The sequence below is a fragment of the Sminthopsis crassicaudata genome, chromosome 4 (assembly GCF_048593235.1).
Source record: "Sminthopsis crassicaudata isolate SCR6 chromosome 4, ASM4859323v1, whole genome shotgun sequence".
Classification (NCBI taxonomy): Eukaryota; Metazoa; Chordata; class Mammalia; order Dasyuromorphia; family Dasyuridae; genus Sminthopsis; species Sminthopsis crassicaudata.
The window spans coordinates 395,704,927-395,721,402 of record NC_133620.1 but is presented as its reverse complement, the minus strand read 5'-3'; the positions used below and the strand labels follow the sequence as shown (position 1 = coordinate 395,721,402).

The 16,476-nt window shown below is 33.8% G+C and overlaps 1 protein-coding gene across 1 annotated transcript in view; it reads right to left on the bottom strand.

The window, feature by feature from the left end:
- The window catches only part of SDCCAG8 (SHH signaling and ciliogenesis regulator SDCCAG8), a 246,686-nt gene that overhangs the window by 70,298 nt on the left and 159,912 nt on the right, over positions 1 to 16,476 (bottom strand). Inside the window, 3 exon segments of the mRNA XM_074262533.1 lie at positions 288 to 419; positions 12,392 to 12,500; positions 14,599 to 14,726. Coding sequence (XP_074118634.1) covers positions 288 to 419; positions 12,392 to 12,500; positions 14,599 to 14,726 — 369 coding nt within the window.

Genomic DNA, 16,476 nt, shown 5'->3' with positions numbered 1-16,476 from the left:
ATTTGTTCAATGAACAATCAGATAAATAGTAAAATCAACCTACAAAAGCAATGCATATTGAGTATTATTCTAAGCCTTCAGTGAATGATAAAAAACAAAAATGGAATTGCTATTGTAAAATAGGAAAAGAACAGCCTGTGCATAGACAAGCATCAACTAATAGGCAATGATGATATAGTGCCTTCTTTTAAATATAATTCCAACCATTCTTCAAGTATCATCTTGTTTTTTTCCAAATATAATAAGGGCAATATAATGCATAAGGATTGATTAATAGAACATAGTACCTTAGCTTCATTCTGTCATGTATTTTTCCGTGCTGGATACATTGATCTTCCAATTCATTATTTCGTTTCTGCAGCTTTTCAAGTTTGTCTGTCATGTATTTGTTTTCATCATTAAGCTGGGAAACTTCACACCTAGAGAAGTAAAATCAGAAAAAGGTGATTTTAGCTAGTGATAGCTTCTACAAATACTCTCCATGTTAACATACACTCCATTACTTAAAAGAAGCAAAAAAAAAGTTTGTCAATTAAAAAGTCTCACCTGAGCAGACGAGTGATAAATCAGAAATATTAGTGGATATTACAACGCTTACTGAAGTTCTTTGCAACTGTAAAGATAAAACATCTGGATGGATGGATGAATGGATGAGATATTTACCCTAAAAGCCATCGGTCAGATGCCATCATGGCTACATTTTTTTCTTTATATATTTAGCTAATAAATGTCACCTAATTTCTAGAGCAATAAGTTTCAAAACTCATTCATCAAACATTAGTAGTTCTCATGATAATGAACATTTTAAAAAAGTTTTCTTTTAGACAGTTTCTGCCTTAGGGCAATCTTTTTTTGAGAATTTATTAAACTTGAACTATTCATCTAAGTTGGGATAAGAATTTAGATGTGTCCTGAACAAACTTAACTTATCAATGACTTCCTCCAGCCAATCTTTTACCTTTCAACTGCAACCCCTAGTTTGAGCTATCCCATATGCATGAAACTATCTCCTTTCCTATCTATCATATAATAGTTATATCATTCTTTTGGACAGAACTGAGATAGTATTTGTTCAGGGAACTCCCAGCATAGTAATGCCTTCTAATAACATACACTGGCAACTCTAGTGCATCTTAGAGAACTGGGGCCAGCACAGTCCAGGGGACAGGCAGCTGATTCTGGAGTCAGGAAAACTTGGGTTGGAGACCTGTCTCTGACACACCCTGGCTCTTTGACCCTGGGCAAGAGATCAAACAGCTCTTCAGGGTTCTAAGGGGTAGAGTTGTTACTGATCTACAGTGAAGGTGTGAGAGAAGAATTTTTCTTACCAGGAACAATGAAACCATAACTTTAGAACAAATGATGATGATCATTATAATAAATATATCATAAACATAAAATAATACATATATAATTATATTATAATAATCATTATTATTATGGCTGACTTTATGTAGTACTTTAAAGTTTACATAATTTCATTTAAGGACCATCATCATCAATCATTTTGACTCATGTCTTGCCACTGAACTCCTGAAAACTTCAGAGGAGAGAGTGAGGCTGATGAGTTTGCACAGCTCTGTCTCACTTAAATCCACTTCACTTGGGAATCAAGACATCATCTTACCAATGTCACTGTTCCTCTTCGAAAACAAAGGACAAACAACAACAGTATCATTTAGCCTTCAGAGCAACCCTATGAGGTAGACATACTTATATTTTAGAGATATATCACTTCACCTCTTTTGATTATACTTCAAAATTCAATTTAAACCCCAACCTTACCCATTCTTTTTTTTTTTCCTGAGGCAATTGGGTTAAATGACTTGCCAAGGATCACACAACTAGGAAGTGTTAAATGTGTGAGGCTCAGGTCCTCCTGACATCCAATGGCCTTTTTTCAGTTATCACCTTCCTTGACCTTTCTGTAACATTTGACATTGCTTATCATCTCTCTTTCTGCATTTTCATGATTCTATTTTCTCTTGGTTCTCCTCTTTCCTATCTGCCTATTTCATCAATGTCAGGGGTTCTGAACTTGAGATCCAAGAAGCATTAAAGAATCTTTGGATAGATTCGAGGGAAGTCTGTAAAACTTGACTGAGAAAAAATACATACATATTCAAAATAACATGTTTTCTTTGTAATCCTATGTATTTTATTTTGTTCATTGAAAACATGCTGAGGGGCAGCTAGGTGGTGCAGTGGATAAAGCACCAGCCCTAAAGTCAGGAGGACCTGAGTTCAAATCTGCTCTCAGACACTTAACGCTTCCTAGCTGTGTAACAGTGGGCAAGTCACTTAACCCCAAATGCCTCCTCAGGAAAAAGAAAAAAGAAAAAGAAAGAAAGAAAAACATGCTGAGAATGGATCCATTGGTTTTACTAGACCACCAAAGGAGTTCACAAGACAAACAAAAAAAAAGTTTAGAAACTGAGTTCTAAATCTTCTATGTACTGCCTCCTCTCTTTGACTCTTCATTCCACGTCACACTACGGTGTCAAATCAGTTGCCAAATCTTGCCATTTCTCTAAAACATCTCTCACCTATCATCCTTTTCTTTCCTTATCCAACTACCATCTTAGTTTAGGCCCTAATCACTTCTTGAGATTCCTAAAAGAGTCTAATAGGTCAACTCTCTTACCACTCCAAACAAACTTGCATACTACTACTGCCAAAGTGATTTCCCTTAAGCAAAGAACTAACTAGGTCACTCCTGTACAATCAACTACAGGGGCTCTATATTTCTTCTAGAATTAAAACCTTTCATAGTCTTGCCTCAATTTAACTTTCCACTTTCATTGTTCTTTACTTCCCCTCTGGTATTTGTGATCCAGCAAAATTGACCTTCTTTCTCTTTCTCACAGGTGATATTCCCTTCTTTCCGTTACTTCCATACTCTATATAAGCCATCCTCTATACCAAAGCTTCTTAAACTGTGGGTCATAACTCCATATGGGGTCACATAACTAAATGTGGAGGGCATGTAATTATGATTTTTTAGTAGTAAATGTTTGATTTGTAGACAGATTTTATATACCTATATGCCCATGGCCATGCAAAAATTTCTCTAGTGAAAATCTGGAAAGATTAAGAAGTCCAGCTCTATACTCAGAATCTGCTCTGCTTCAGCTACACACTATTAAAACCTGACTTTTCTTTCATGACAATTCAAGCACCACCTCCTTCTACATTTGAGGACTTTTCTGATTCTCCCCAATTGCTCAAGTGTTCTCCCTTTCAGATGATTGTGTATTTAACGGCTTCAGTCAACAAATGCATATTGATTAACAATCTCCTCAGCTCCCATGACTTTAATTTTGGGAGGCACTCAGTTATGCATCTAGCTCTATGCTCTCTCTCTCTCTCTCTACTGATCTCCAGCTCTGTTTAATCTCCATTAGGACTATCTATGCCTAGAACATGGTAAGAACTTAAAACTTTTTCATTAAATTTATTCACTCATTCACCACAAAAAGCTTCTTAGATATTTCCATCTGAATTAATCGTGTATTTCAAACTCAACATGTCCAAAATTGAACTCAAGTAAAGAACTTTAGATATATTCACAGCAAAGTTCACCCAAAACACTACCTGAAATATTGGAAAGAATGCTGAGATTGAAATCAATAAGACACTTAAGGTTCTGTCTCTGACACCTAGTAGCTATTTGTTAAGTGGGTCACTTAACATTTATCAGCTTAATTCAATTCCCTAGGACTAATCTACTAAAACAAAGATGGTTGTGGGGTGCTTGATGGAAGAGAATTCCCCAAGTGGACAAAAATTACAAATTACTAATGTATGGGCAGGAATATGTGAATAGATCACATTTATTCATGCCAATTTCATTATATTAAATTTGGCTAATATGGATTGAGGACTGGAAAGTCACTGCCTTTCCAAAAACCATCCAGATAATAATGTCCTCACCAAACCTCAAAGTCTTTCAGATTAAGCACCTATGACCAGGGTTTTAACTATATTTTCATCCCCCAGTGACTCCTCACTTTTATCTTTCATTAATGCCAGGACTTTCCTAGTTATTATCACAATGTAATTCAGTAATAGCAAAAATAGCAACAGCAACCACAAAAAAAAATTCACAGATTAGCAAATAATCACAAATCCATTAATTATGATGTGGCAGGGATAAATGAAAGGGAGAAGCTATCTGGATCTTTAACTATATCTTACAGACATTAATTATGAGGTAGAGAAAAGGTACAGAATTTGGAGTCAGAAAACCTGGGCTCTAGTATCACCTTTGTGACCCCAGGAAAGTCATTTCACTTCTATCTCAATTTTTTTTAATCTATAAAATGGAAATAATAATACCTTTAATGCCTATCTTTGGTTCAAATGTGATAATGTTTGTAAAGTGATATGATCATGTTGGATCTCTGTCCTTCAGGTTTCTCACAATGGTTGTTTTCTTCTCTGAACTTAACATATTCTAAATTGTATTACAGTTACTTATGTGCCAATCTTATTTTCCTTCTATATTAGAAGCTTCCCAACAGCAAGGCATATGTCTAGTTTTATCTTTGCATCTCCAGTACCCAACATAGTCAGTATCTCATTCATAAGATGTATTTAATGGGGTCATTTAATTGAAATGATTGAATTTACCAGCCAATTTTTCCAAGTTAAAAGCTATATTTGAGGAAATAGAGAGTACATGTATTTTAAAACTTTATACAATCTACTATTGTGAGAAAATCTAGTTTATTTTAAAGTTTTTAATATATAAATTTGTTTTTCTGATGTTTTTATAAAACAGCTAAATTTATAATACAATTACAATAAACATGAGTTGTAAGATATTTTATTGCTATAATTAGAATTACGATGATTGCTTTTTAAGGGGTGTTATATCACCTTAATTTTTATCTTTTTAAATCATGGTTTATTTTTTGGTAACAGTTTTCATGGACCAACGTTATTCTCCTGCTGTAGAATGTAATTTCTGTTTTATCCCAAGATAACATCAACCAAACATGCAGGAAAAATAGTTCAACCGAGTGTGTGTTCTTTACTTCAATTAAACTCACACAGTTGGATACCTACTGTTGCCAAAACAGTAATATAATTTATACATTATAGTCCACACAGTAAAACTACACTAAAAGTCATTTAACAATATTTATAACATCATAAAATACAGTGTTAAAATATATGAACTGCAATATGTACCAAAATTATAAAATTTGTTTCTCATCATCAGTGATTAAAACCAGGATCATTGCTCTAGCTTCAATACTCACAACCCTGGTGACAGATTAGAATTCAAATCTTAATGATCAATTTACAATTAACAAGATAGAAGTGAAACAAATTAAACCAACCATTATATATAATGAGACCCAATGGACTCCCATTGTTTCCCTTAATTACAAAACGCAAATCACAAATACACAATGGGCAGTATAAGACATCAATCCACAAGCCTAGCAACTCAGAAAGTGACAATCACAGAAAAAAAAAAAAAGTAGAAGAAGTAAAACCATGGAGACATCAGCTATCTGACTTTTTTTTTGCATTTATAAACACTAAAAAGTGGGGTTGGAGGGGGTGGGTAACCAGAAGAGCAAAGCTTATCTTCCTCTGGCTGGAAGAGATGCTCTCCTAAATGGTCAAAAGTCTTCTAATGTTAACTTTGAGAACAATGTAAAGTACTACTGATTCATATTTGTGAATGGTGAGAAGAAATAAACTGAATTTCATAAAGGAAAGCCACAGTGACAGACTGACAGCAAATTATGTTTCCTCCCTTTGAAACAAACTTAATTTTAATATTTGCTAGATGAGTCTATTCTTATAGGTTCACATAATACCAGTAAATGACGAATTTAATAAAATAATGCTAGTTGGCATTTTAATACCTTTTTAAAGGTTTGCCAAGCAATTTTTATACATTCACCCATTTGACCTTCATAAAAACGCTGTGAAAACAGATGTCAGATGTTCCTGACTTTGGGCTTGGTGCTCTATGCACTGAACCAATTCTTATCTCAATTTACAGAAGAGGAAGCCAAGACTGAGAGAGCATAAGTGACTTGTAAATAGTAGCATAGCTAATCAGTCCTTCCTAAGGTAAGACTATATTTCGGTCTTCCTGGCTCCATTCTCAGGGTTCTCTATCCATTACACCAGAACTTCTTAAACTTTTTTCCACTTGAGACCCCTTTGTCCAAGAAATTTTTACATGACCACAAGCATATCTATCTATCTATCTATCTATCTATCTATCTATCTATCTATCTATCTATCTATCTATCTATGATAGATAACACAAATCAAACATTTGCTGATAATAAATCATAAAGTAATTTATTTTAAAATAATTCTTTGGTATAAATATAATTTATTAAAGATGAGAGCAAATTTGCTTAATAGTAAGATGGATATGCTTCATTTATTTTACTAAAGAATTCAATATTGGCAGAATATTTGAAACCTTTTACTATTGCCTAATTTTTCACAACCCCATATGGGGTCACGACCCAGACCCACAGGGTTGGAGCCCTGAAGTCAGGAGGACCTGAGTTCAAATCTAGCCACTTAATGCTTTCTAAATGTGTGATCCTGAGTAAGTCACTTAACCCCAATTGCCATATATACACAAATAATAATAATAATAATAATAAAGAAGCTTTATACTATGCCACTTTGCTACTTCACTCACACACAGAGGCTGCAGGACATAGAATATTTATTTATTTTTAAATAGTTTTTATTTACCAGATATATGCATGGGTAATTTTACAACATTGACAATTGCCAAACCTTTTGTTGTAATTTTTCCCCTCCCCCCCAGATGGCAGGTTGACTAATACATGTTAAATATGTTAAAGTATAAATTAAATATACTATATGTATACAGGACATAGAATATTTAAATAATTTTAGTGTTAGAAAGGAATAGCACCCATAGAGACTTTCAGAGAGTAGTACCATGTTGGAGATTAAACACCTAGTGTGTATGAAGCACCGTGCTTTGTACAGATAGCTATAAAATAAAAAGACAAAGTCAGTTTTCAAGAAGGTTACATACAGTTGGTTTCCTTGGTGGGAAAGAAGATATACAGTGTTCCAAAAGTCATGGTACAGGTTTAAGCTACTAAAACTTAATAATTGGAACCAACTCAAAATACTTTTGTCGCACAGCCTACCATAAGAGTGGCAAAATATAGAGGATATAAGGAGATGAAAAGTCCAATATACCAGTTTTCCTACTGGTTCTGAAAAGCATGTACTTAACTGCCTAGATCTATTAGTAAGACAGATCATTTAATTTAGTGTGAATCACCTTATGTAGTAATGGACTGTGGATAATATAGAAATGTATCACTGAAATAAGGGAAAGAAAGTCTTAAAAGCAATCATATGTGCTTTATTTTGATGACAAGTATATAACAAATGTCACCTTTCATAAGAATTTATCAAATTCTACCTTTAGGAAAATCTAGAAGGAAATCTCTTATTACACTAAAATAAATATTTTGGGGCACTGGCCTGTTGAAATTTTAAAAGAACTCATTAATTCATTTAACAAACCCTTACTGGTTATTTCCTATGTTCAATCTCCCATAAATTATACTTATATGAAAGCCAAATAAGTCTGATGTATTTTTTTAAAAAACCCATAAAATGTGTCTCATTTCAAATTGCAATGAATATAAGGCACTTTTGAAGTTAAGCATAGGATATATACAGATTTCCTTCCTGTACAATAAAAAGAGAAATAAATAAAATCGATCTTAAAAAAGAAATAATCTTGGACTTTTGATGCAATGCTGACTATTTCAGTCTTCACACATGTTTCTCCTAAGGAGCCTAAAAGCAGAATTGGGCCCATTTTCTGAAAATCATAAATATAAATTCCACAGAAAGATCCACAGAAATCAGGTGAATAGCCTTAAAAAAAGAAAGAAAGAAAGAAAGAAAGAAAGAAAGAAAGAAAGAAAGAAAGAAAGAAAGAAAGAAAGAAAGAAAGAAAGAAAGAAAGAAAGAAAGAAAGAAAGAAAGAAAACTACATTTTCTTTATTTCTCTCTTTTTACTGACATTTAGTTTTTGTGGAATTTGGTGTTTGGAATTCTTGCTTTCTTTGCTATAGAAGATGATAGAGGACAGGATGAAAATAATAATGGCTCAGGTTGTAACAAAATTACTTAACACTTCTTCATTAACTGGTATTTGATTCTCAAACAACCCTTCTACAAAACAAATAGTGTGAACATCATTTCCCTCATTAGAGGTTATACCAGAGGACATCTTAGGTCCCTTGCAGCTCTTATAATCCATGATATTATACAATAGGAACACTGAGATTCAGAGAGGTTAACTGAATTAATAAAAGGTCACAAAACTCAATGTTCTAACTGGAACTTCCAACTCAAGCATACAGGTGTCACATTGAGATATGGTGCAATGGGAAGCATGCAGCGTTTATGTTCAGAGTAGCAGGGTTTCAATTCCACTCTACCATTCATGAGTTTTGGGACTCTAAGTAAAGGTTTTCTCATCTGTAAAATAAGGGGGCTGGATAAGATGACCCCCCTCCAGAAAAAACCAAAATCATGATCCTATGATCCAATGATTCCCAGTTCGTAATGAATTTCCTTAAGAGGGGAAAAGAATTACTCAAGTAAATAGGAATGTGGAAAAAACGTACTTTTTTGTGAGGTTGTAAAATATAAAGCAGTGGGTGACAGACTAGAGGGTTAAATTTGGAGTTAATTCAAATCTCGCCTCAGATATTTACCAGCTGTGTGACTCCAGGCAAATCACTTAACCATTGTCTGCCTCTGTTTCTTCATCAGTAAAATGCGAATCATGATAGCACCAATCTCCCAATTTTGTTGTGAAGATCAAACAAGATAATATGTATACAGCACTTTGCAAATTAAAATGCTATATATAGAGGCAACCAGGTAGTGTAGTGGATAGAGGACCAGCCCTGAAGTCAGGAGGATCTGAGTTTGACTCTGACTTGAGACACTTAACACTTCCTAGCTGTGTGACCCTGGGCAAGTCACTTAATACCAATTGCCTCAAAAAAAAAATTCTACACATAAATAAATGCTAGCTATTATAATTTTAGAGGCATCTCAAAGTTGTGTTTTTTTTAAAACATGTTTCCAAAACGAAAGTCAATCTCTTTTGCATCAAGGGTGTTTGGTGATGAGGAAAAATCCAACAACTTTACATCATAGATATATGGTATGATGAGAGCTAAATTTTCAACAAGTGGAATTATGGAGAACTTTATATTTTATCCCAGAGATAATAGAGAATATGAAATCTGTGGAGTATGTGAATGCTGGGATAAGACATATACTTAAGGAAAATTGCTTTGACAGCTTTGTTGAAGATGAATTGGACTGAGGTGAGATTTGAGGCAAAAAGGAGAAGGTAGCTATCAATGGCTAAAATTATAGAGAAGTCAAGAAAGGTGAACACTAAAAATACCACCAGATTTAATATATATATATCTTATACATTCATATTACAAATCATATTCTGCATTATACACAGTATATTTTAGAAATTAAATGTATTATTGCTTAAATTAATCAAAAAACCACTTTTAAAATACTTTTTAAAAGGAGAGAGCCTTGACTGTGGTCAGGAAAACATGAATTCAAATTCAGTCTCAGACACTTCCTAAACTGTGTGTCTCTGGGTAAGTCATTTAACACTTGTTTCCCTTGGTCTCATCTGTAAAATGGGAATAATAACACCACCTACCTTCTAGAGTTGTTGTGAGGATCAAGTGAGATAATAATTGTATTGTTTCTGGCACACAGTAAATGTTATGTAAACATTACTTATTATTTTTATTGTTACTACTACAAAGTCAAGATTAAGACCACAAGGAATCGGAGGCTGGGAGAAAGACACAAATTTTTAAATGAATAGATTAGATAAGGAAAAAGGTGGGAGAGATATATTAATAATTAAGGATATTTGGTGGCTTAGAAATAGTTTCACCTGGTTATTCTAGATCTCTGTGAAACTGATGCATATCCAATCTGCATCCCCATAAGATCCTGATAATTATTCTTGCCTGAAATTCTGTTATTATCCCTTTGACCAGAATTTTTGCCGTTATTATTTCACTGATTTCTTTTGAAAGAAGTAGCAAATGAAATGCAGCATCCCTATTTTAAATTGTTATATTCAGATATAGTGAGCTAAAAATTCCAAACATGATTTTTGAATTTTTATGATTCAAGTTAATTACATATAACATATATGTTCTGATGGTTGCTTGTATCATGCATCAATGAAAGTAAATCAAATGTCTCCAATCAATCAACCTAAAAAACTCCAAAACAACTAGAGATTCTTATGTTAGTCTTTTCTTTGGAGAAATAAATGAATTCCTATGACCTTGCCCCATCATAAAAAAAAACCCAAATCTTTAATTAATCTATGAAAATGGTACAAGTATCTTCAGATGGTGAGAGATAGTGGAGAATAAAAGGTCCTTGAATGCTATGGTCCATGGGCTCATGAAGAGTTGGACACAATTGAATGACTGAACAACAAGAAGAAGCAAATCTCTTCATTTCTTGTTCTCCATCATCCCTAATTAACATGCTTTCTATATGGTCCATGTCTGGTTGACAGTATGCCAGTTCCAGAATTCCTTGTGTCCTGCCTGAGTTTCTTTTGAAATCAGTTTGATAGTCATATGCTTTTCTAATTAGTCAAAACCAATCACTGTATTGTCTGATTAGACATGAGGGACTTTGATCATACACAGACCTTGTAAGAGGAAAGAGCAAGGCTTTTGGTACTCCTGGATTTTGTAGCTGCCCAAGAGAGATGCCATTTGCTAGTTTGCCACTTGTAGTTGTTGGATATTCAAGAAAAAAAATGTTCTAATCAAGAAGTAGTGTTCTGATGCTCTTGGAATTTTCTTTCTCAACATGGATACACAAAACATTGGGAGAAAATATTCTGGAAAAAAAAATGGAAGAGATGCAGATCTCTAGAACTATCTGCTTTATTTTATCAGATTGTTACATTATGTAACATTTATATGTAACATTTATTTTGACTTTCTCTTTTATAATGCTCAGTGAATTTTTGTACAATCCATGAAATTCTTTTTATACTCAAATTACATTTAAAAATTAGCTAAAAATTTAGCAAATATTGCTGTAGGAGGAATTTTAGGAATTAGCTATTTGTTTTGTAAATGAGAAGGAAGCTCATTGATTTAAACACGATCAAACAGTTACCTAGTATTAGATTTGGCATTGGTAGCCCAGTTTCTTCTCAGGTACCTTCAAAACTGCATTAATTCTTTCTATTTAACTAATGTACTTAGATTTGTATAGAAGATCTTTAATAAATACTTGTTGAATGATTGATTATAGTACCTAATCTAACCAAGGAAAAATAAATATTCTCTGGGAACATATGGCTGGCTATAAAAGCATGAAAAATAATTCACATAAAGGTCCAAATAAATAACAAGCTACAAAAGAGCATTGGCATTTCTCTGGTTGCTTCTTCCATAATAAAGCACATTTCAGAAATGATTGTGTTTCTGAAATATCCCCCTTCTATTGAGAGGAAACACCCACAATTAACTGAAATATATGACTAAAAGTTACTTCTTATTTGTTCATTAGGAGAGAGTGCTGATAATTTTGGTATAAAGTTGTTCTTTTTTAAAGTAAGATATTTACTGTGTTTCTATAAGAATATTTTGAAAAAGGAGAGGCAATAGACAGAATCAGGAAGACTGGTGTTGATATCCCTCTTTTGAAGTCTGTAGTTATATGAACCTGGGCAAGTCACTTATTTGGTTTCTCACTGTCTCAGGCAATAATACCCTAATTATTTATCTATAGGGTTATTGTGAGGAGCAGGTATGTATGTAAAGTACTTTACAAACCTTAAAGTACTATGTAAATGCTAGATATTACTATTATTATTACAATTTTAATCTATTAAGACTTATAAAGGTTTGTATTTCAGTTGAGAGAGTTCCACCAACATTAATTGAGAGTTCCCACAAACTGATAACATATTCAACTCCTTTGTGCACTGGCATATTTTGCTAAATAATTTTCCTTCTGAAATTTTCTCTTCTGTAATTACCCATTTCTTGTATCTGTTTTAGGGTGGTACATTGACAACACACACACACACACACACACACACACACACACACACACACGCAAAACCAGTAATGCAGATACAAAACATTCAAAAAGAGAATAGCATTTATTTTAAAGAATATTAGCATCCATAAGAGACAGTTCCATTTAATTATATAAAGAGTAGACAAAATGATTGTTCTACTTTTCAGAGGATAAATAATAGAAATCTCACAAATAAAGTATTATATGACCTATTTTGGCTTACCTGCTTTTGTCTGTGATTTCTTCCAATTTCTGGGCTAACAGACGGCATTCTTCTTTCAACTTTGCCATAAATGTATTCTGGGAGCTCAGCAATGAAAATCGTTCACTTTCTAGAAATAACAATATTCCCCCACCCCAAGCAATTAAGATGATTATGGTTGAAGCTTTGCAATGTTACCACATATGAAAAAATAGAGACCTTGTTTTTAATAGGTCATTTTCAGTGACTCAGATTCAAAAGGCATTTTCTACTTTTGTATAAATTTCCTGAGGAATTCAGTTTTGTAACTATCACAAAACTAACAAAGGCCTCAGTCACATATATGCTGATCAAATTTTTTAAAAATACATATCAAAATACCTTTGCAAAGCAACAGATGAATATCCTAATGCTAGTTATTTACAATGATTATTTGATTATAAATTCAAAGTTATCTAATTAGTTGTTCACAAATATAGAATGAGATAAATGAAACTTATTAGATAATTCTTTGGTATAATGCAGTTACTTCATGCACCATTTATGCTCATAGGTTTTCCCTATTGTATAGTCTTTTTATTCCTCAACTTTGAACAGGAAAGTATTTGCTTTCCCCTTTCCTCCTCTGTTCCTCCCATGATATTTTTCCCCTTGGAATATTGCTTTGGTAGGAACTACTTCAAAAACTTATTGATAGCACCTGAAGAAATGGAAATTACCTGTTAAAAAATGTGTTCAAAGAAGTGTTAAAGATGGTAAATTACTCTGGATCAAGCCTTCAGATGCTCTGCCTAAGGCTCCGTAATCACTGGGCCTCTGGTAGCAGTGGCAGCTTGGAAGAATTTATCCCATAATTTTTTCTCTCTCATATTGGTGGCAAAATAACCCATTAGGTCAAGTCTAGTCAGAATTTATTATTGTTAGCCATGGGCCAGTATAAGAACATATCTTTTTTTTTTTTTAAATTTGAAAAGATAATTACACAGCTCAATAGAATATAGATCAAAACTATATAGAACTAAGTTATTTAGCTAAAATCCTTTAGTTAATTTCTCCACAAGATGGGTAATATTAACCTGTGCATGCATGAATTATCAAACATTCTATATGAAGCATACAATAAAACATATAAGCTTTAGGTATAAAATAATTATTGATTGATAGTAGTGTACAAAACAAACTTTCTCAGTATTCTAAAAGTAACAATAAAATTTTTAGGAAAGAAATGACTAATCTTTTTCTCTGTTAATGGTACAACCTGCTTATAGAATCTATGGCACGAAATTCTAATAACTAATGGTTTTGTTTTGACCAATACTATCTGTAAACACACCCATCTGGACACTGAAAAGTTCTAAAGGTGACTGTGTCTGAACAAATCAAACGGCAGAGTTTGAAAGTACATTTTATTTTCAAATGAAAGGTAAAGAGTTACTGGCCAACTGAGTTTGCAAAAAGAAGCCAATGTGATGAAAGACGGCAGTTTTTAGCCAAGCTGCCAGCTGTGGTCAATGCCTTGTATTAGTGAATTTTAACAGCAGTCGCAATAACTTGAAGAATGCAAAGGATTAAACATCCTTTCTAGATTTGTTGGGGGGGGGGAGAGAGAGGGATCATACAAATGCTAAAAATGTTCGAGGCTGCAAAGATTAAATAAAGGAACATATCAATTTGGAGGCACTGAATTACATCCAGCTGCGACAGTGAATTAAGAACCGATTAATGGCTAAAGCTTTTCTCCAGTTTGGATGCTGAGGCAAACTCATTAGGCTTTTAGAGTAGCTATAATGTGTGTACTGTGGGAACTGTTCAATGCTATTCAGGAGACTTTAACTGTAAGCTCAGAGCATTTCCCGCAGAGCTTCTGATGCTATTTTCTTTATATAACATGTGTGCCTGAAAATCCAGCCAAAAACAAGCCCTTTGTTTTTCTACTTTGTTGTGGTCTCTCTCAGCTTTACGTTTCTTGAACACAGGTAAATAAACTCATAATCCAGATGGTGCAACAGATGTGAGAGCAGCATTCTGAAATCAACAGACAGTGGGCAATACTTTCCATTTTCTCTTTTAAACGCTAACTAATATGTAATTCGGAATCTCCGGTGTCGTTAGCATCTGCTCCCTTCGGCCAGCCAAAGGTTACAGGTGTTCCTGATGTCATTTCACAGTGAGGCGTGGGCCTAGCTTGTGAGTGAGTGCCCAGGCTCTAATCCTTCCCGACCACCTACCAGCTTTCTCATGCTGGGCTTCCATTTGCTGCATCTTCTGTGTCAGCTCCTGCTCTCTTTGCTGGGCCTGAAGGGCTTGGGCCTTTGCGTTACTGCTAAAGCTCTGCTGAATGCTTTCTTTTTCCAGCCTATAAAACAGAGGAAAAACACAAAAATTTAGCACTCACATGCACAAAGCCCCCACAAACAAAATCCCCCATAGTCTCACAGATAGCTGATACATAATAAATTGTTTAGCATAAAAGCATTTCATCTTCATCATAACTAGCCTCCCTCTTTTAGGAGAAAAAAATATTGACCTCCTACAATGTCAAATATTTGCCACAAACTTACTCTAAATGGACAAAAAGTAGAGTATTAAAAGTAAGGCTTTACAAATTCATTATAGCATAATCAAACAGTTGCTTAACACCTTCATTCAAAGCATAGTATTATTTATTAATACATGTTCATTTTAATTTGTTCTGTCAAATACAATGTGGCTAAAATGATGTTACAGATGGACATTGAATTCCACATTGAAAATGATATAAATGGACACTCAAAAGGATGACTATGGGAAGGTCTCATGATTTTTATGGTAGTTCAAATTTGGTCATAACATTTTAGTCTAATGTAGATTAGGAATGTGTGTTTTGCATCTTTAGTTAATCTTCTGCCATCCCCAAATGTTTCCTATTCTGATGCTGGTGTCGAAGGAGCCAGTAATTCAAAATAGCATGAACTTATGGCGAAGATAGAGAGTCTGGCTCCCTTTTCACATCACAAAGTTTTAATGAAAACTGAAATAATGGGAGGGAATCCATCCAGGAGCAAGTGAATGATCCTCTAGTGCCAAGTTGGTCTGTTTTCACTTACACATATTGACCCGTTGTGCTACATAAAGATAAGGAAAAGATGAAATTATAACTCTAGGGGTGGGATGAGAGGCGGGTAGGAAGGAGAACCATTTCTCTCAGGGTTGTGCATTGAAATCTCTTTTTAATGGTTTTAAAGGAGAGAACGTGAAGAAAACTAACAGACTGCTTTCTTTATTCCTCAGAAAAAATTTCCAGGGGCCTCTTGGGAATATGGATCCATAAACACAATTAGGAAATCAACTCTAAGACTTTACATAGAGCAATGTGTTTTATATCTTTCTAAATTCATCATGTGAGATTATGAATATTGTTACTTATGTTTTTGCCTGATCCTCAACTAATTTAAAATAAATTCTATGATGGTCCAGGGCTGCATTTTATATTGATAATAATTCAAATTGAACACTTTGAAGTATACGAAATAATTTTCCTCAAAACAACTCCATAAAATAGGTCATACAAATATTATTCATGTCATGCATGTCTAAGACTTGGAAATTGTTAGCATTATGTACACTATAAAATATTAAAATGATATTGATAAATAATAAATAAAATGTAGAAATAAAATTATATATGTCAGCTGTTATCATTATACATGTGGAGAATGTTATTGTGAAAGCAGCCCTAGCTCTGGAGTCCCAAGATCCAGGGCCTGAGCCTTGTGTGACACTGGGCACATACATCACTTAACCTTGCTTGATACATTTTGACATTTGTAAAATGAGGTGATAGCCTTTATATTCTCAGCACCTGTTATAGAGGGGATAATTAGCACTGTTTAGCAGTAAGAGTACATTTATCTCTCGTGTATCTTGCAACTTTAGATGCTATTATTTAGATTCTATTATTCCCATTGGAGAAACAGGCTCTGACAGGTCAAGAAATATGCCCATGGATCAACTTTGGTGGTGACCTGATCTTACCTGGCTCACTATACCATACCACAACACATAATTTAGTGCACTGCAATAAATCATGCTTAATATTTATTGACTATGGAAGAAATTAATGAATT